Here is a 21,883-nt window from a genome sequence, read left to right on the forward strand (position 1 = left end):
GTTGGGAAAATGGGTGTCAAGGAAGGAAATTATGGCTTTCCCATGTACATGAGAATGAGGGGGTCAAAAATCTATAGACGACTCAAGCATTAAAAAAATAATCTCCCCCCATCAAATCAACAACAAAAATCTTAACCCCATCCTAATGCCACTGCAGAGTACAAAAGTGGGTAGTAATATCAGCAAATATTAAGGAATATTTATAACCTGGCAAGAAAGAACTTAGAAGCAACAATGAAACTGGGCTTTCAACACATGAGAGCTCTTCATTTCATTTTAGCTGGTGTACTACTATTTTATTTCAAATAAACTAATTCTGTAGCATTGTTATAATGAGTCTATAGGTATAACTCAGAATAATGTGGAAATAAAATAAACATGTATACAAAGTCAATATGAGTTTGATGGTACCTTTTCCCTCTTTATCCTGTATCTACATGATGACCAAAAGTTTTTTAAAAAGCAGCCAGAACTTTCCTTTTGACTTTCTTTGGGCATTGACCAGAAATTCGTCACTCTTCCAAAAATATCACAAAGATCTTCTCATCTCAAATAGAGATGGCTCTTAGAATAGGAAACATGATTTTAATTGGTAGAACTGATGTGTTGGCACCAGTTTCCATTTTCTCTCTGCATAAACTCCAATTGAATTCCTTGTAATCCTTGATTTATGAAGGAAATTCAGAAAGAGGAATGAGGTGGTTAAGGCAGAACTTAAAACAATTTATTTGTAAAACTGTTACAATCCTAAATTTCTGAGTTTCAAAACTAGCTCCCAAAGCCCAGAATCGTGACTCTTCACAGCACAACAGTCCATGTTTGCCCAGACTGCTAGGTAATGCTACAGTGGAACCCTGAGCTAGGGTCTTGATGATATTAGATAACCTATGAAATATACAATTAAGTTGGTTCAGTAAAGCCCACCCTCCTAATGACAAAACAAGATGCTTCCAGTAAGGAAGGCAGATAGCAGATTTCAAATCCTGAACACAAAATGGGAAGAGGCTAGCAGAGATGGGGAGGGGACATCAGTCTCTCTGTGGTCTAATCGGAGTCTTCGCTCTCATCACTATCTTGCTCCTTTTCTCCATCACTTACTTCATCATTTTCAGCATCCTAAGGGGCAAAGGATAATTAGATATTTTAGGTCATCTGGGTGACCCCATCAAATTATAATACTGCTCCCACAGGATTTATAACTGTACTGTATCATTGTTAAAACCAATGATAGGCATTAAACCGCTCATTTAAAAACGGAATTGGGCAGCCCTGGTGGCTCAGCGGTTTAGCGCCGCCTTCAGCCCAGGGTGTGATCCTGGAGACCTGGGATCGAGTCCCACGTCGGGCTCCCTGCATGGAGCCTGCTTCTCCCTCTGCCTCTTTCTCTGTCTCTAATAAATAAATAAAATCTTAAAAAAAAAAAAAAAACGGAATTGAAACTCACTCATTGTATCATTGTATCATGACCATGAGGGAGGCCAGTGTCATACTGACCTACGACATTCTGCAACTGGACCAAATAACTCATGGTCTTCCATCTCTACTGCATGTGTTTGACACAGAATTAAGCAGGTATTCAATACAGAATGAAATATTTGCTAAATTAAGAATTCTGGTGTATTTCAATAGGAATTCAGCATACAATTCTTTGGTATTCAAGTCTAATCTGGAAGGTTTCCTTAGGAGAAAGTACCAAACTAACAGGATATCGTCTGCTTCAAAAAAATTTTATGAGAACAAGGCAGAAGTACACTATTTAAATAAAAGTTTTTTCATGCTAAATTATCTCTCTGCATTAGGCTCAAATTGCATTATAGAGAGACTTCATAACAGGGGCTCTGAAATCTGAGCTTCTTGGTGTCCAAAACCCACCTGAATTGTAAGAAAACTTTATAAACATACACATTTTTCTTCAGCTTTCTTTAAAGTCCTGAAAGTATATGTGGTAGCCCAGAAAAGAATAAGGACCCCTGCTCTTACTATAGTCCTTAGTAACTGAAGCTTTTGATTCTGTGCTTTAGCTTTCACCGACTGCTTTCATATTTCTATTTTATATATTCAAGCAACATAATTAAATGTTTTAACTCATTCTTCTCGGCATTCAGAGAACACTTGACCTCTTCTCCCCTCTCAAATGGTTTCAGATATGAATTTTTTAAAAATTTTATTTATTTATTCAGGAGAGACACAGAGAAGAGAGGCAGAGAGATAGGCAGAGGGAGAAGCAGGCTCCCTGAAGGGAGCCCGATATAAGACTCAATCCCAGGACCCCGGGATCATGCCCTGAGCCAAAGGCAGATGCTCAGCAATTAAGCCACCCAGGTGCCCTTCAGATATGAATTTAATATGAATAATGAAAGGGAATTCTTTTTTTTTTTTTGAAAGGGAATTCTTAACTCTATAACATGCCACAACATGAGATACTCTTCTGGCCCCCACAGAGTTCATATAAAAACATAACATTTTCTTGAGAGAATAGAGATGGGCATAGAGGTCTTTGATTATAAACATAAGCAACGGGAGGGGTCCCTGGCTGGCTGAGGTGGAAGAGCATGCAACTTGATCTCGGGGTCATGAGTTCGAGCCCCATGTTGGTTGTAGAGATTACTAAAATAAATAAACTTAAAAAAAAAAAAAAAAGCTAAGTAGCAAAAGTTCTGTGCTTTCTACTGACTCAGAATAATTAACAAAATGCAACAGTCGACTACACACTCTGGGGCCTTATGCAGAAATACCTCTGTTGTTTTGCTCTTGGAGACCTGAGATGCGGTATCATCCTCACTCTCCTCGGCGGTACTTTCCTGGGAGTTCTGCGATATAATCTCTTCACCCTACATGTGAATGGGCCAAGACAAATGGTGGGTTATAATGACTTATTTAGGGTCTCAAGATGAGAAAGGCTTAGCTTATAGGCAATAGAAAAGATGACATTCTAGCCATTCAAGCATGATCAAACATGGAGACCAAACTGTGACCTAGCATCTAGAGAAGTGATCATCAACCCTAGGTTTCTAAGATATGTGTGGCTCTAATATGTAGTTTTACAAAAAGCCCATTGTTGTATTCTAATATCATACTACATTTTACAAGGCCAGGATATTGGTGACTCTTTCAGTAAATGTTGAATATCGTTCTGAAATTTCACAAATACCTTATAGTATATTACCACCAACACACCAACTACAAATGACCATGTAGAGACTGAAAGACAGTACATAAAGTGGTTTAAGAACATCAGCTTTGCATCATTTCTGTTTGGATTCAAACCCTGGCACTTATTGCTGAATGACTTTAGGTAAGTTAACCTCTCTAAGCTTTATTTTCCCATGGAAACAACAGTATTGTTTTATTACAGTATTTTGTTTAATAGTATTGTAGAAGTTTTAGTATCTCATAAAGCAAATGTGAAAAAAGAAACTAACTCTCTGCAGTGCTATTCTTTTCATATACAAGATTATAAACTCCTCAGGTATTGTAAACAAGAAGGACTTGGACCCTATATGAAAATTTCTAGAACTCAAAGCAGTACTATAAGCAATACAAGATTTTGGCCAGATAGTTGAAAGACCTTAGAAATGTTTATTTGTTAAAATGAGGCAGAGAACAATTTCAGGAATAAGACAGAGTGGTTTAGAAAAAGACCCAAAATAATTTTTTAAAAAGTTTGTCCATATAAATAAATGTTATTATGAATCTACCCTCAGTACTTATAGAAGCCCACTCTGGCTAGGAGAGAGGTTTTATTGATCTGGCTCTTCTATCTCTGAGGCCTTGTTATTAGTGGCATATTTTGGTGCCTTTGCTGGCTAAGGGGTGGAACCCGTGACTTAGGGCCATAAGCAATGTGTCCTAATTTTAAGAGCTAAATAGCCACAGCCTGAAAAGAAAAGCAGTCTTATTGGGAGAAAAGGCTTAGCTGACCTCCTTGATATATCTTCTGATGCTTTCACAAAGAGTGGGAGTAGACTCTCTTGGGCAGGGCCCTAGGCTTACCTGCAAGTCCCGATTTTTGAGGTTGCCCAGCCAGAAAGCCTCCCTGCAATTATTGAAGATAAGCATGGCTTTCACTCTGCAAACTAAAAGCTCCAGGGTCTTTTTGAGCAAAGGCACATGTTTGGTGAGTTTCGTGTCCTGGTGAATCTAGATGGAAACAAATACACCCAACTCATCTGGATTTATTATCATGCTTTCATACTCCTATACAGAAACTTTTGAATTCTTGATGTCTTGAACACTGAATAAGAGCATAAATCCTCCAAGTATAGGCCAGAGACATGTTCCATTAAACAGTAGCTTGGCAGAGTACTCTGAAGAGAATGGCAGCTCTTCTTCAAGCTAAAAGAGCCTAGAAGACATGCCACCAACACCTCAGGTTCTTCTTCATAATCTCTTATTGATCAATTATCAATAAATTGATCTAAAGTGTTCTTGAACATGTATTATGCTAATATTAAACAGAGTACCCCTCTTTAGCCAGGTGTCCTTAAAACTCCACTGTTCAGCAGCTTCTGAAGTTAGGACCAGCAGAGGAAGCAATAGGAACTGGACTGAAGAAGAATTTGGTTTGTCCATGACTACAGAGCTCTATGGTTCTGTGCTTCTTCAGACAAAAAGTGACAATGGTTCAACTATAGGAAAAATACCCTAATGGTAAAATGTTCTCACAAGAGACAGATGTGTTCCTTGACAAGTAAGTAGTACAGCTGAAAAGCTCTGAAGATGGCTGCTTTTAGAACCACCTCTTGTCTCTAGCAGAGAATTGTCACTTACATAATATTCCTCCCACCCAGAGTACTTTATAGCAGCAACACATCCACCAACATTCTCTCTCTCTCACTAGAGAGAAGCTTCTAAAGGAAAGAGTGCTATGGAGTTTGAGTCAAACTTCAGATGCAGAAACTCTTATTCTACATGACTGCCCAATTTGAACTAGCAACTAGGGATCTGACCGCTATGAATTAAACTGCCTTTGGACAGACACAGTTTCAAAAATAGACTCAAGAAGGCTAAAAAAGGAAGAAGGAAGAAGGAACTAGAGCCTGTGGATCTCCCAATCACACTGCAGATTAAGCCAACAGATAGCCTGATGCCATGATGTGACTTGCTTTCCTTCTTACCTTGGAATGCCCACACAGGTGATGAAGCAGCCTTGTATTCAATTGGAAGGTTTCCAGTAAGCTCAGAACATCTTCCTACAACCAACACAATCATAAATGCCATATTAAATGCTCCCCTTTCATTTTAGATGCAACCAAGGGCTGCAAAGAGGATAAACTACACAGGTTCCAGTTGTGTGTTGGTCATCTCAATTTGGCCCTTGAAGCCAGAGCTAACTAGCTGTCCTCCCCTTTCTCTTTCTAGGTTATGAGGAACCAACCAAATACTATGAGAGTGTCTTGCAAGCTTGCTAAATATGTGTAACAAATCATTATCTTTGTTACTATCCTTATTTCACTACTATAACCCTGGATCTCACTTGGCCAAATAAAACCTCTCAAGACTACCCATTACAGGGGTGCCTGTGTGGCTCAGTCTGACTTCGGCTCAGGTCATGATCTCAGAGTGCTGGGATCGAGCCCCACACCAGGCTCCCCACTCAGCGGGAAGTCTGCTTGTCTCTCTCCCTCTCCCCCTGCCCTTTCTTCCTGCTCATACTTTCTGTCTCTCTCTCAAATGAATAAAATCTTTAAAAAAAAAAAAAAGGGAAAAAAAAGTCTGCATGTTAAAAAAAAAAAAGACTATCCATTACAACAGCAAAGAGTTTATGACACAAATGAGATTATTATTATTCCTGAGGGTAGATCTAGCTAAGTGCAAAGGAATAAGCAAATGACACACTGATACATGAGTCCTGGGAGTGCAGTAACACAATAAAATCAAGCTAAAAGGAGTAACCACCCTCAGATCTAGAGTAGAAGTAAAAAGGTGGATTTAATCAGAGTGGGTCTAAAGTTTAGCCTACTTTGGAATATTCAGTCCAATATGGCATCTCTGGTGATAAACTGAAGCAGACCAAAGGAGCCCAAGTAGAACTGTGGCCCAGAACCTGGGTAAAGGAACTATCCCCATTCCCAGTCCAGGAGCCACCATGCATGTATCTTCTGAGTAACTGTATGGAACACATCTTTCTTCTGTGCTCTCAGTTCTTACCCGGTGTTTTCTAAAACTGAAGTCTAGGAGCGGCATACACTGCTTCAGGAATGCTTCCACAAAGAGGCGCCCGTACTGAAGAAGAGAAGAGACACATGGTGATGACCTCTCTTGAGGTCTTCCACGTGAAGGGCCCCTACCTGAGGTAGCATAGTATCACCTAGCCCAGGGGTTTTATTTTCTTATTTTTAAAAAATAAACTGGGAAGAGTCCAAAAGGTTAATTTGGAGTGTGTAAGTTTAATGCAAAAATTAAATGGGCCTGCTAACTAAGCCTCAGAGTTAGGCAGACTTATCTATCCTAGACACAGCCAATAGGCAGAGGCCTTGCCCAGTGTAAGACTGAAGGCAAATAAAACAGAGGGGGAACCCCAGCTGCCTAAGAACCACTTACTCCCAAAAGGAAAAAATTGTGTAGGGCTGAGGAAGCACATAACCATCTGCCAAATTTACCAATCAGATAAATCACTCACCCATCTCCGGCCCTAGGTCCAGGGCAGAGTAAAGAGGAAGAGAGGATCTAGGGGATAACAAGAATGTGGTGCCATCCACTTCGAAGAAACCATAAGGAGCGGGGAAGACATATTTTCCTCATAACATTTCCTAGCTCCTAACCCATCATTAAATCTAGGGCTAATCTGGGCTCTCCCCTTGGGAGAGGAGTTCAGAGTGACATAGTTGGTTAAGTGTCCAACTATTGATTTCAGCTCAGGTCATGAACTCAGGATCATGAGATCAAGCCCTGTGTTGGGCTCTATGCTGGGTGTGGAGCCTGCTTAAGATCTCCCTTCCTGTCCATGTGCCCTTATACCCTGAGAGAGGCATGTGCTCTCTCTCAAATAAATAAATTTTAAAAAATAAATAAATAAAATAAAAAGAGGAATCACCCACCATTCCCTCTTCCCTGTTGCCTGAGAAGGAATGGCAAGGAGTGACTATTGCTCCTGAAGTCAGCTATCCTGAAGCCACTCCTCTAGTTCTAAGACTCAGACCAAAAGTTTTCAAACTTATAGGAAAATTAGCTTCTCCAGTAATCCAATTAGTGTGGGAAAAAGTATCCACTGTCTTTTCTAAACTACCACCTGTTAGGACAGATTCTGAAAACTCTGGCTTGTGGGCAAAGTATTAAACAACTCTTTTCAACTGAGGCCATCTCTAGAGAGATCGACAGGAAGAATAAATACTAACGAGGGCCAGGTCAATCGCTCACCTTCAAACATACATGCAGAACAGGACGACTATCAAACACCTGGAGACACAAAAGATAAGAAACCACAGCTGAGGTCTGCTCCTCTGAGCACCCCAGCCTCTTCCCCATCAGGTCTGCTCCTCTGAGCACCCCCAGCCTCTTCCTCATTGTGTAAAGCACAGCTCTGGATGTTGTAGAGAATTCTAAAATGAAGAAGGCATGTCAACAGTTACATTAATTATGAAACAGAATAGTCATCTCCATTACTGACAGGAACAGGGAAGCAAAGAAGATTAAGAAATTGATTCTAGGGCAGCCTGGATGGCTCAGTGGTTTAGCACCTCCTTCAGCCCAGGGTGTGACCCTGGAGACCCAGGATCAAGTTCCACGTCGGGCTCCCTGCATAGAGCCTGCTTCTCCCTCTGCCTGTGTCTCTGCCTCTCTCTCTCTGTGTCTCTCATGAATTAATAAATAAATAAATATTTAAAAAATTAAAAAAGCGCTAAAAGAAAGAAATTGATTCTAACTCAGGATATTAAGAAGATGGCATTGTATAAGTCCAAATCTTGATATGAAGCCTTAAGAAAGGTGGATGAGAGGTGGAAAGGAGAGAGAATGACATTCAGAGCTGGGAGAATAGGTTAGCAAAATCATGGAGTGGGTGAGAGCACAGAGTGTGTCTGAGGGATAAAGAAGGCATTCAGGGTTGGAAGAAGGTGACAGTGAGAGTGTCCTCGGGCCACAGAGGATCCAAGACAAGGTGAGAGCTATTAAATAGTACTGTAGCACAGATAGGGAAGGAGGAAGAAAGAGAAAGAAAAAGACGTTGCCAATGGGGAAAAGAAGGGATTATTCAGGATGAGTAGGGAGGGACAAGGGAAGAAGACAGGTGATAACAGATCCCCAAGGAAGGGTGGGGAAACAGCGAGAGTCCATTTTGGAAGCCAGGACCCTTCTTGATTTCAGTTTCGGTAGTTAACTAATGAGGTGGGTCAAGGAGCCTGCACACTCACCTTTATGAGGTTGATGAGGATACTGAAGTCTCGAACAGCCATGTTCCAGTAGAGGAGCTTTTCTTCATGAATCTGGAGGCAAAGAAATATACAGGCATTTTGGAACCAGCCAAGTACTTCTCTTATTGTATTTCCACTATTCCATGGGTCTTGGATTACACAGCTATTCAGAGATTAATTTAAGCCAATTATTCTCTCAAAGAGATGTTACTAGTGCACCCACAAGATGGTTCTGAGGCCTACCTATGGTGCTTTATAGAGAGTTTCTAAAGACTCCTTTTCAGTAACTTCCAGGTAGGAAAAAGCCTCTGCAATATAGCTGCTAGTGATCAAATCTGTAGTTTCTATGATGCCTATGCTCTCAGCAGTCTGGCTCAGTTCTGGTAAACAGGCCTGCTCACCTCATCCCAGCTCATAAGCAACAAACTGCCAGGCATGGGAGGCTGTGACCAAAGACATTTTTTTCCAGAGCTAGGGCTTCCAGAGTAGTCTGACCCTTCCCCTAGGGAGTATCCAGGGAATAAAGAGCCTAATCCTCCCTCAAACTGGAAGGAAAGGAAATTAAGCCAGGAACTTTTTGAAGAAGAATCCTGGATCTCTCTAACTCAAGGGAAATAGCTTAGAAGAAACCCTGGACCTAAGAACTAGAAGATGCAGCAGCTTCTTAGTAACCAGGTCTACCTCTTGTGGTGGGAGTATCTGACCCACCTGTTGTGAGTCTGCTGCTGTGCCAGCCTGAAGACCCTTTACTGTCTTCTCTAGTTCAGCCATCATCACACGGAAGAAAATGACAAAGGACTGCCTAGAAGAGGGGAAAACATGCATGCTCACATAACAATAACTGGTTAGAAAGAACTTCCTAGGAAGAAGCCAAGGCACCAAAAGTCATTTCCTTCCCTACCTCTCTGAATTGCCTTTCACTAGGGTCCACTGTAAAAGGATGGGGGAATGGAAAGGATTCACAAAAAAAAAACACACAAAACACACACACACACACACACACACACAAAAAAAAAAAAGAGGGGGGGAAGGAAAGGATTCACAAAGGAGTCCCTGAAGATGGCCTGTCAAACAATGGAATTAACTTTATAAAGGGAGGCGGTGCGGTGGCATGGAAGGAGTATGAGGTAGTGGTCAGAAGATCCGAGTTCAAGTTCCTAGTTCCATACTTACTCTCTGTGTAAGTTTGAATAGGTTCCCTCTCTAACGCTCCTTTTCCTCATTAGGACATCATGGATAATGATACTTATCTCACAGAATCACTGAAAGGACTGAATGATATAAAGAATGTGAAAGTGCTATAAACTTTGTATGAGAAAAAAAACCACTGAGATGTACATGATCACATACAACTATCACTTTACTCTAAAGGTGGTTAAATATTAGATAGTCTCACTTTATTTTTTATTTTTTTTATTTTTTATTTTTTTATTTTTGATAGTCAGAGAGAGAGAGAGAGAAAGAGAGGCAGAGACATAGGCAGAGGGAGAAGCAGGCTCCATGCACCGGGAGCCTGACGTGGGATTCGATCCCGGGTCTCCAGGATCGCGCCCTGGGCCAAAGGCAGGCGCTAAACCGCTGCACCATCCAGGGATCCCGATAGTCTCACTTTAAAGGATGAAAGTACTAACGTGAGATGTTCGGTGACTAAATATCCACTATCTTTGAAGACTCTACTGAAAATTCATTCCTTACAAAGATTCCTTACATGGGTTGGCTGAGAGCCCCTTGGAAAGAAAGCACAGTAGACATTCTGTGTGTTGAATGAATGACTGTACCTAGCATCTGTATCCAAATTAAATGAAGGTAAGGTATTTATCTGGAAACTACATACATAGGACAGTGTGATTCTAATTAGGGGAAAAACTGGAGGAGAGAACTCTCTTACCTTGTCAGGGTAGGGAACATCGAAGAAGATGCATCTTTAGGAGAATTAATCAGTTCTGGGACAGCAACCCCAGCAATCTCCTCTATGGCCTTCAGAACACTGTCTGTATGCTCCAGGTAAACACTGCATTGAGAGCAATAGGAGTATAAACACATATTACAGAATTCCTAAATCAAAATTTCTTTTTTAAGATCTTACCAGATACTTAGCTTTCTTTCTTTCTTTATGTAAAATGATTTTACTTACTTATTTAGAAAGAGCACATGCAGGGATACACATGCAAGCAGGGAGAGGGGCAGATGGAGAGGGAGAAGAGGATCTCATCTCTCCAAGAGGGAGAGAGAGAGAGCACGTATGCACACATGAGCAGGGGTAGGGGCAACAGGAGAGGGAGAAGCAGACTCCCAGCTGAGCAGGAAGCCCAACTTAGGGCTTGATCCCAGGACCCTGGGATCATGACCTGAGCCGAAGGCAGATGCTAAACCCAATGTGCCACCCAGGCGCCCCTACTGACATTTATTTTTAATAAAATGAAGATTCCAAATAATTATCAGGAGATAAAGGAAATGATGTTTCAACTGGAAATATAGTTAGACACTTCGGAAGTAATGGATGTCTTAAATATATAATAGGCAACAAATAATTACCTAATTCTGATTAACAAAGCAAAATACAACCAGAGACTCCTCCACTTCCTCCAGCTAGTCGGGAACTAGCTGACAGTATAAAACAGAACCAGAGGATCTTACAATCCGCATGTTCCAAATTCTGTTCATTTATTAACTTGTTTTATTTTTCTATTCAAGCATAATTAACATATATTAGTTTCGGGTGTATAATACAGTGATACAACTTTTGTTAATTTCAAACCTACTTCATTGTTTTTAAGTTCCCCCTAACCGTGGCAATTTTTCAGTCTTTGGCCAGGCAAGAGATCCCAACAGTGGCAAAATGGACTGTTTGGCTCATGGAAAGAAACTGAGCCTCTCACCTGAGCAAAGTATGGAGTTGTTCAGTAGGAATGCTACTCTTCTCTTTCTCCCCACTTGGCCACACCCGACAGAGGAACTGTTTGGCCAACGAAGCTGTTGAAGAAACAAAACAAATGCATCTCATAAATGGAAAACTGACTATACTCTTTTTTTTTCAGGCTTTTGGGGGATGACTAATGATCAAAAGGATTATATTTTTTTTAATATTTATTCTGAAGTTCCTCGGCTGACAATTTGAAAAAGGCTGCCACGGGTTCCTGCTCCATTGGGTCCTTCTACCAGAGATAAACCCATCTGTCTAAGACCCAATGCATCCCATCATTTCACCCTGTCCTGACATACACACAAACATGAACTGAACACACACTGCTGGGCAGTAGGAAAACCAATCTAGCTTCTCCTGGCTAAATAAGCCATGGCCATCTTAGAGATTCACACCAAACGCCCCCCCCCCTTTAATCAACAGGAAGTAATAAAAGGTTTGTTTTGCATTTTCTTCTTGATATCTATGTGTGCTGCCAATTGGAATATATAATCAGTCAGTTGCATTCAAAGAGCTACGACAAAAGATAAAGATCAAGAATGGAGCCCAGACTTTCTTGACACTTAATCAAATCTTGATTTCTCCTTTCTCCCATTTTATTAATCTAGCAGTTTGTATCTCTGCCAAATGTCTCAGATAAAAAAAAAAAAAAAGACATGAATAAACAGAAGCCAAACAGAAAATTACCTAGCCAAATGAATTAACCAAACTCAGACTAAGCAGTATCAGCAGAGATCAGCTATAGTTCCCTCTGGGAAAATATCCTTCTTAATATGGCAAGAGGGCACATGCACAGTTATGTGGGGTTTTACATATAAATACAAAAGGTCTTATTAGGAAGCCCTAAATTAACAAGCTTGAGTTACTAATCCAATTCATGAAGAAAAAAAGATCTGGGCCCATCACCAATTTTTTCTTTTTTCTGAGTAGGAGCTGTAGATTTCTCCAAAATGACCATCAAAAGTCTGATGAGATAAAGAGCACACTGGAAACTGGGAATACTGTGAGAGAAATTCTGCAAGTAATTGAAGCTTTGGCTGTAAAGGAAACAAAAAAAAAGAAAGAAAAGAAAAAGATAAGTACTAGAGACAGGTCTAAATTCACAAATTGTCCAAGTTCACTTGTGTATTTATTGATCTAATCAGAATCCTCCACATTTTCAGGTACTTTTGTGACCACCTTCTTTCAAGACCCTGAAAGAGAACCGTACCCTTGTATGAAGAAAGCCAGGGCAGAACAGAGCCCAAGGGCTGGAATGCTGGCCTTAAAGGGATCATGTACCCCAAGATATCCAAATAGGTGTCCATGCCATGCTTACATGAGCAACCCTAGACAAATTATTTGCTCCTAAGGCCTAAGGCAACAAAATGAGAATAAAATTTAAATTCTAGGTTTATAGGACAAGTGAAAGCAAATTATAAAGACAGAGAAACCAGTGCATTTAATAAGTGTACCATATATGGTCAGCTTTCAATGCACTGAAATAATAGGAGATAGGGAGTCATAATCCAAAATTGTAGTTGAAATAAAACTAGGGTGTACTCTTCTTATTGATAATGGGAAGGAGGTCAAACAAATTTAAAAGCATTATATTTAAAATAAAGTAAATAAAGCCTTGCCCTATAAGCAGGGATGATAAGCATTGATTGCAGACCCAGAGACAGTGTAGAGGATGTGAGAGAAAGTTGAAATTACTCTGACTGAAGCTGGGATAGAGGCTGGGAGCCATGCCTCTTAGATCTCCTCCTCACATCCCTCTTCTACTGCCTTGCCCTCAGCGTAGGCTAATCTTTTGAGACTGGGGGGAAATCAGTGGTAACTACTGCTACCTAATTATCTGACCCTACTGAGAGACAGAGTAGGTTCCTGGATAACCAAGAGTTGACTAGAGGTCACTAGTGTTTTCAACATCATTACCTGAAAAGGTCAACTACAGGATGCAAGATGCACAAAGATTTAGTAGGATTTGTTCAATGGTTTCTAATGTTTCAGGATTTATCTAAATACATAGATGAAAAAGCTCATATGACTGACGAAAAGTAGTTGAAAACATCAATTTCCCTCACAACTACAGAGAGACACCCAAGTGATTTCCAATACCTCTTGCTAATTTTATTTTTTGAGACAACACTCTGGGATATGTAGTCTGACCCACCTGAGCAATTCGTCCAAGGACTGGTCAGGCTCTCCTTGCTTCAGTTGGTTGGTAAGGACCTCGAGGGCTGAGTACAGTAAATTATAATTTTCAAGCTGAAAAAATCCATTCCTAAGGGAAAGTCAGGGTAAGATGATTGAGCTTACTTATAGGAAAATTGCTTGGACAGCATTTGAAGATCCTGGCCTCCAGGCTATAACATCAGTAAGTCAATGGAGAAAAAAGGAGAACTAGAGCACTGTAAGTACCCAGGTACCCAATTTAGTTATAGCTCTGAGACTCACACTACAAGGTGAAGTGCACCTGAAACAGTGTTTCTTTAAGGACCTAACAGTCCTCCTAGGTTTATTTTCAGGGAAAAAAAAACTATCTTTTATTTGCTACATTTTAGAGAAGTCTCAGCCTTCCTCTCCAGAAAAAAACAGAAATCATTTCGTTGATTGTTAAATCAGTATCAATTCCATAGAAAGTTCTCAGTAAAAACTTACTTCTTCTGTAAGTCTTGATAATTCTTTTTTTTTTTTTTTAAGATTTTTATTTATTTATTTGAGAGAGAGAGATAGTGCATGAGCAGGGGGAGAAGGAGAAGCAGACTCCCCACTGAGCAGGGAGCCTGATGTGGGGCTCAATCCCAGGACCCAGGTAGCAGGACCTGAGCTGAAGACAGATAGACACTTACTGACTGAACCACCCAGGCACCCCGACCATTCTATCTTCAGATTATCGTTCCTAATGTCCCTTCCTTCCCAAGTTCAAGCCATCATTCTAAGCCAGACCCTTATGATTATCATTATCATTATCATCATCATCACATAAGCAGATCATTGAGACACCTTTTGACTGGTCTTTTTGCATCCCTTTCCAATCTGTCCTACACACAGTTGTCAAAGAGTTTCCTAAAACACTGATTTCATTATACCTTGGCTCTAATTATAAAACTCCAGAATTGCTTTTCTGTACAACATTCAAACTTTTCTGACCTTCAAGGCCCGGCACAATCTAAGCCCCTAGATTATCTACTCCTATAGAAATATCTCCATATCACCAGTGGTAGTTCTGCCTTTCCATAGATGTATTCTGAGGGCCTATTATAGCTCAGGTTTTGGGGAGGAACAACTTCATTAAGATAGAACTGACCTACAACTGCATACAAACTGCATGTATTTAAAATGTTTATCAGTTTGATCAGGTGACATAATATAAACCCACAAAATAATCACTACAATGGAAATAATGAACATATCCACTACGCCCAGGAGTTTCCTTATATTCTTTTGAAATCCATCCTTCACTCCATCTTTCTGCCCAGTGATAGGCAGCCACTGATCTGTTTTCATCACTATGAAGTTAAATGTTTTTTTCTTAGAGTTCTGTGTAAGTGGAATCAAATGCTATGTACTCATACAATCTTGCTTTCTATTCAGTATAATTCTCTTCATCTATATTGCTGTGTATAGTATTTAATCATAAGAAAATCTGTTTATACATTTACTAGTTGATAGACATTTGTTTCTAGTTTGGGATTATTACAAATAAAGCTGCTATAAACATTCATGCATAAGATTTTGTATAGACATATGCTTTCATTTCTCTTGAGTAAATACCTAGCAGAATGGCTATGTTGTACAGTAAGTGTATGTTTAACTTCTTAAGGAAATGGTAAACCATTTCAAAAGTGTGTGCACCGGGATGCCTAGGTGGCTCAGTGGTTGAGCGTCTGCCTTTGGCTCCGGGCGTGATCCTGGAATCTTGGAATCGAGTCCCGCATGGGGCTTCCTGCATGGAGTCTGCTTCTCTCTCTGCCTGTTTCTGCCTCTGTGTGTCTGTCATGAATAAATAAATAAATGTTTAAAAACAAAAACAAAAAATAAAAGTGTGTGCACCATTTTACATGTCCACCAGCAGCATATGAGAGTTCCAGGTGTCCCATGTCCTCACCAATGTGGTCAGTAATTCTTTATGATTTAGCCATGCTGTAATTTTAACTTGGAATTCCTTAATAACTAATACTATTAAACATCTTTGCATGTATTTATTTGCCATTGTATCTCCTTGATGAGGTGTCTGATCAAATCTCTTGCCAGCCACTATTTTTAAGTACTGGGGATACAATAATGATTGGTTGTAGCTCCCATGAAGCTCATGGTCTAGCAAAGAAGACAGATGAACAAGTAATTACAATAAAATGTGGTAAGTCTTATTGTAAGAAGATATCAGAGTATTAGGAGAAAACAGGGAGTTAGAGGGGTAGGTAGGAGGCTTACCTGTCCTACAGGTCAGAGAAGATGCTCCTGAGGAGTTGAAGTTTAAATCCAGTTCTCAGAGATAAGTTAGAAAAAACTGGTGATAAAGAAGCAGATCCAGGTAGAAGAATGAAGATGTGTGAAAAGTCTTTCAGTGAAAGCAATATAGAGTACTGAAATTAATTCAACATAGCTGGAGGGTAGAATGTAAGACTATGAGTGGAAGAGCAGGTGTGAGATAACAAAAGGCCTTAGAAGCTAGGTAAAAAGTTTGAGCTCAAGAAAAATCTAAGGACAACTAGAACCAAAGCTGGGATAGAATAAGACTGACTTTGCATTGGGAAGACCACTGACTGCTGTGTGAAGAAAGGACTGAGGGAGGGCAACTGGAAACTATAAAACTAATCTAGTCCAGGCAAGGAATGAGGGGAGTCTCAAAGCAGTGCAGCAGGAGAGGAACAGGCTATTTAGAAGTTATTTAAAAGATAAAATTAATAGGATTTGGTGATCCGATGTGGGAGAGAGAAAATGTAGTGGGTAGAGAAAGGGACAAAGAAGAACTGCTGGTTTCTGGCTCAGACACTGGTGGTACCATTTACATACCACTGGCAAAGCCGAAGGAGCAGCGGTGAGGATGATACATTCCATTTTGGATGTGATGTGTCTGAAGTGTCAAGGACACACCTAAGGAAGTGCTGAGTAGGCAGCTGGATATAAATGCCAGTAACTCTGAAGATAAATTTCAGCACAAATTTAAACTTGGGTGAGATTACCCAGAAAACCTGTATAACAGGAGGAGGAGCCAGGGCCCAGCCTTGAGGAACATAAGCATTTAAGGGACACATCTCCCTCATTTCTACTTTCATTCATGCTGTGCCTTCCAGTCCCCCCCTTTTTTTCCAGCCCCTTTCTTTACCTCCCAAAAGGCCATCTATCCGTCAGGGCCCTATGAAGTCCCATTGCTTCCACAATATATCTTTAAATATCCCAGCTCAAAATATATTCAGCTCTTTAACATATAACCTGGAATTTATCCACAAATTGTTCAGTTAACATTCTTGTTTAAGATTTTTAAGATTTTATTTATTTATTCATGACACACACACACACACACACACACACACACACACACACAAAGCAGACACAGGCCGAGGGAGGAGGAGGTCCATGCAGGGAGCCTGACGTAGAACTTGATCTTGGGTCTCTAGGATCAGGTCCTGGTCTGGAGGCGGCACTAAACCACTGAGCCACCTGGGCTGACTAGATTTTATCTTGAAGTAATCTAGAGAATACACCCAATGTTGGGCTCCAACTCACAGCCCTGAGATCAAGAGTCTCATGCTCCACCACGAGCCAGTCAGGTGCCCCAGTAACAACTTTTTAAGTAACAGTCCCTCCAATGTTATTATAGAAAGGCTGCCAGCAAAGCTGGCTAAGAATCAGATCTGTTACAGGTTAGCCAATATCTATTCACCTAATTTTCAAATAGTTAATAGTGGTCATATAAGACACAGAGGGTACTTGATTATTTCTACTTACTATCTGCCACTTACTCACCAAGCAAAAAGCCCATGAAAAATCTGTAGCAGCCTCTGATAGCATGACGACATCATGTGGTACTCCTCAACTTTTGTTCTTGGGCCATCAACTACACCTTGATTTTCAGCAGCTAAGCACTGAAAAGGAAAAATGTTTTTAAGAGAGTTGTTTTGGCATTTTTCCTTCAATATTTTCCTTCAATATTTCTCAGTCAAAATGAAATATCTTGTTCACTTAGTAATTTCTAATTTTTTTTAAGATTTATTTATTCATTTGAGAAAGAGTGCACAAGTGCAAGCGAGCTAGGGAGGGGCAGAGGGAGAGAATCTTCAGATTTCCTGCCAAGCACAGAGCCCTACACAGGCTGATCCCCAGGATCCACAAGATCATGACCAGATCAGAAATCAAGAGTCAGACACTTAACTAAGCCACCCAGGTGCCCCAGTAATTTCTAAATTTCTATAATGATAAGATAGCCTGCTGACCTGAAAATAGTTGTGAATGTTCTCCAGATGGTTACACATTGGAGTCAGAAGTTGAACAATACTATGAGCAACTTCTTGGGCAGATCTCTGATGGAGATGTGAGAATCCAATATTCCGGTTTCCTTTACTCTGTAATAAATTCAGAGTTACTGCGGAAGAAACTGCTGGATAGCTTCTCTGAAACTAAGAGTTTGTTAAGGAGTTTAGTCAGAATGGTATCACAAGATAGGAGCTGGTTGCTTGCCTAAAACTCTACTCTGACAGAGGGATCTTGTCCCATCTTCAAATCACCAAGAGATTGGCTTTTATAGAGTACAATGTTTGAGTGAGAAGTACAAACCTGTAATTACTAATGAGATAAAGCTCATACAAAAATAGATATCATCTAGGCTGGTAAGAACATTGAGCAACTGATGAGGACAAACAAAAAATCAAATAACTGGATATATTGTTTAAATGTTTACACCTAAAACCTTCATGTTTTGTTGCTAGTATCATCCAACTGCTTCACCAGATGCTATGTGTACATTTGTACATTATAGACACATGTGAAGTTCTGGCCTTCTCTAGATAGCCAACTACTACTACACTGAGGCTTAGGCTTGGGAGGCTTTTTTTTTTTAAGTTTTATTTATTTATTTGAGAAAGAAGGAGAGAGAACAGGGAGAGGAGCAGAGGGGGAAGGACAAGCAGACTACCCCTTGAGCAGGGAGCCCGATGTGGGGCTAATCCCAGGACCCCGAGATCATGACCTGAGCCAAAGGCAGACACCCAACCCCCTGAGCCACCCAGGCACCCCTGGCAGACTTTTAAAAGCAAAATCCCGGGATCCCTGGGTGGCGCAGCGGTTTAGCACCTGCCTTTGGCCCAGGGCGCGATCCTGGAGACCCGGGATCGAATCCCATATCGGGCTCCCTGCATGGAGCCTGCTTCTCCCGCTGCCTGTGTCTCTGCCTCTCTCTTTCTCTCTGTGTGTGACTATCATAAATAAATAAAAATTAAAAAAAATAAATAAAAGCAAAATCCAAGTAAAGAACAGCATTTAGGAATGCTCAGGGCATTTAGAAATATATATCCTGTTTGGGGTGGCTTTTTTTATTTCTCTGTTTCAGACTTCCTCTCTCTCTTTTTAAGATTTTATTTATTTATTCATGAGAGATACAGAAAGAGAGGCAGAGACACAGAGGGAGAAGCAGACTCCTCAGAGGGAGCCCAATGCAGAACTCAATCCCCAGACCTTGGATCAGGCCCTGAGCTGAAGGCAAACGCTCAACAACTTAGCCACCCAGGTGCCCCAGAGTTCCTTTCTAAAGCACAGTGAGTATGCTCTGGAAATGAGGCTGCCACCATGCTTACTCCAGTGACCCAACACAATGCCAGAGAAAGGGACAAGTTATTTATTAAGGCCAGGGCTTATGCTTCTGCCTATACCAACCTTGAGGAAGGGGATTCTCTTGGCAACAGAAGGTGTCAGCATATTCTCCAGTTTCTGGGAGAGATCTTCCAGCAAGAAAAGCAGCTCAGGGGGCTGGAGTTGCATAACTTCTGTAGCCTGTCACAAAGAGGAAAGAAAGGATAACTCCAAGCATGTCCTAGCCATCTTTTTGGAGGAACACATTTCATGTTTACTCTTCCCAATGGCTAAAGAATCTGACCGTTTCAAAAAAAGGGGGAAATTTCCCCGCTTCATATAAATGGCTGTTGAACTGTCAACAAATCAAAAAGTCAAGCATTCCCAAAGTAAAACGAATTTCAAATTATTAAAATAGGGATCCAAGGGAGTATAGTTTTAGAAGACATACTTTTTTCTCTAGAAGTAAATGTCTCTCTCTATCCTTCTAGCTGTGGACTCAAGGTGCATTTCCTAAGTACCTGGGTTAAAAAATTACTAATTCAAGGGAAATTCATTTTTCTCTGTTCATTAAATAATCCTTTCATATTTTCTTTCCGTTAACGTTTTGCTACTATTAACTCTGTGCTGGGTCCCTATAAAGGTATAACACTACTAGAAGCAGAATGAGCCAAATACAATCTCATTTCAAACTGTTCATGCAAAAGAACATTTATGGAGAATCTCTAAGCTGATGTAGAACTGGGGTTGGATGGGGGGTAGATACTGTCTATACTGTGAAGGAGCTTAAATTCTTATAAAAATCTATGGTAAATTCCATGATACTTGTCTTTTTAGTTTTTTAATTTTATTTTTCTTTCTACAAGATTTTTTTAAAATTTAAATTCAATTAATTAACGTATATATATTATTAGTTTCAGAGGTAGAATTCAGTGATTCATCAGTCTTATATAAATAATATCCAGCACTCATTACATCACTTGCTCTCCTTAACGTCCATCATCCAGTTACCCCATCTCCCTACACTATTTTTTTTAAAGTAAGCTCTAGGCCCAACATGGGGGCTTGAGCTTAGAACCAGAAGATCAAGAGTTGTCTGCTTTAACAAATGAGCCAGCCAGGTGCCCCTATATTTTTTTAACCTGGAGAAACTACTCTCATGAAATCCCATATCAAAAGTTACCTTTTCTGAAAATGTGGTCTACTTCCAACTTCATTATAAATACCATTCTCTCCTCAGAGTTTCACTGGTACTTGGTTCAGACCTTTAATACAGCACATATTGCTAGTTATGTCTGCTTCCTTTATTAGGTTATGAGCTATATGAAAGCTAGCATCATGCTGTATGCACTACTGTATTGCCAATGTCTGGATTAGTGGCACACATAAAAAAGGCCTGGATAAGCATCTGATGAATGCTGAACAAACGTCATTAAACAGTGAAAACAGTATTAACCGTTATAAACCAGAACAGTGCTTCTCTGCAAGAGTAATCTAAATAGCCTATTAGTAGTAACCTAAGATAAGGATCACATCATTAGCATGATCTTTCATAATGTCTAACAGATTGTAAAAAAACTTAGATTTAGGGGCACCTGGGGTGGCTCAGTTGGTTAAACATCTGCCTTTGGCTCAGGTCATGATCTCAGGGTCCTGGGGTCAAGCCCCATGTCAAGACTCCCTGCTTTTCCCTCTCCCTTTGTACCCTCTTCCCCGCTTGTGCTGTCTCAAAAAAATAAATAAAATCTTAAAAAAAAAACAAGCTTAGATTTATAAACATCAAGATGATGAGGGTTGATACAGCATGTGACTCTTTTCTTTTTAATTTTATTTACTCATGAGAACATGCAGAGAGGAGAGACAGGCAGAGGGAGAAGCAGGCTCCATGCAGGGAACCCGGGTCTCCAGGATCACGCTCTGGGCCGAAGGTGGTGCTAAACTGCTAAGCCACCCAGGCTGCCCCCCTTTAAAAAAAAAAAAAAAAAAAAAAAAAAAGATTTAATTTATTTATTCATGAGAGACACAGAGACAGAGAGAGGCAGAGACTTAGGCAGAGAAAGAAGCAGGCTCCGTTCAGGGAGCCCGATATGGGACTTGATCCCGGGACTCCAGGATCACGTCCTGAGCCGAAGGCAGATGCTCAACCACTGAGCAACCCAGGCATCTCGAGCATGTGACTCTTGATCTCAAGGTCATGAGTTCAAGCCCCACAATGGGCCTAGAGCTTACTTTAAAAATAAACTAATTAATGAATTAGGTTGTTTACCTTAAATAAAAGATTATGAGGATGATTATTCATTTACTTTCACTATATATAAAACCTTTGGAAGCCAGAGTCCACCTTCTCTCAGTGCCATAGTGCTCTTTTTAAAATAAGAACAGAGCTGACATTTTTTTTTAAAGATTTATTTACTTAGGGGGATCCCTGGGTGGCTCAGTGGTTTAACATCTGCCTTCAGCCCAGGGTGTGATCCTGGAGTCCCAGGATCAAGTCCCACATCGGGCTCCCTGCATGGAACCTGCTTTTCCCTCTGCCTATATCTCTGCCTCTCTCTCTCACTCTGTGTTTCCCATGAATAAATAAATAAAATCTTAAAAGAAAAAAAGATTTACTTAGAGAGAGAGAGAGAGAGAGAGAAGCATGCACATGTGTGCACGCATGTGCAAGCATTAATGGGAGGGGTGGGGAGAGGGAGAAAGAACCCCAAGCAGACTTCTGAGTCTGACACAGGGCTCCATTTCAAAACCTTCAGATTGCAACCCAAGCTAAAACCAAGACTCGGATGGTTAACCAACTGTGCCACCCAGGTACCCTGGGCTGAGAAATTTTCTGAAA

General features: G+C 40.5%; 1 protein-coding gene across 7 annotated transcripts in view; it reads right to left on the minus strand.

Moving 5' to 3' along the window:
- Positions 1–702: 702 nt before the first annotated feature.
- The window catches only part of FANCD2 (FA complementation group D2), a 55,840-nt gene continuing 34,659 nt past the window's right edge, over positions 703–21,883 (minus strand). For 5 of the 7 annotated variants that reach the window (XM_055344477.1, XM_055344479.1, XM_055344480.1 and 2 more), the window contains exons 30-44: positions 19,132–19,248; positions 17,697–17,825; positions 17,230–17,348; positions 13,430–13,540; positions 12,181–12,311; positions 11,231–11,324; positions 10,240–10,362; positions 9,060–9,153; positions 8,352–8,423; positions 7,360–7,398; positions 6,151–6,225; positions 5,118–5,192; positions 3,994–4,140; positions 2,736–2,831; positions 703–1,116 (exon numbers count right to left, since the gene is read on the minus strand). In XM_055344477.1, the coding sequence (XP_055200452.1) occupies positions 1,045–1,116; positions 2,736–2,831; positions 3,994–4,140; positions 5,118–5,192; positions 6,151–6,225; positions 7,360–7,398; positions 8,352–8,423; positions 9,060–9,153; positions 10,240–10,362; positions 11,231–11,324; positions 12,181–12,311; positions 13,430–13,540; positions 17,230–17,348; positions 17,697–17,825; positions 19,132–19,248 (1,494 nt within the window). In that variant the 3' untranslated portion in view covers positions 703–1,044. Of the gene's footprint in view, positions 1,117–2,735; positions 2,832–3,993; positions 4,141–5,117; positions 5,193–6,150; positions 6,226–7,359; positions 7,399–7,449; positions 7,542–8,351; positions 8,424–9,059; positions 9,154–10,239; positions 10,363–11,230; positions 11,325–12,180; positions 12,312–13,429; positions 13,541–17,229; positions 17,349–17,696; positions 17,826–19,131; positions 19,249–21,883 lie in introns of those variants that run through there. The other 2 variants (XM_055344481.1, XM_055344482.1) reach the window with 2 other exon arrangements.

Source organism: Nyctereutes procyonoides, unplaced genomic scaffold (assembly GCF_905146905.1).
Source record: "Nyctereutes procyonoides isolate TBG_1078 unplaced genomic scaffold, NYPRO_anot_genome, whole genome shotgun sequence".
NCBI classification, from domain to species: domain Eukaryota; kingdom Metazoa; phylum Chordata; class Mammalia; order Carnivora; family Canidae; genus Nyctereutes; species Nyctereutes procyonoides.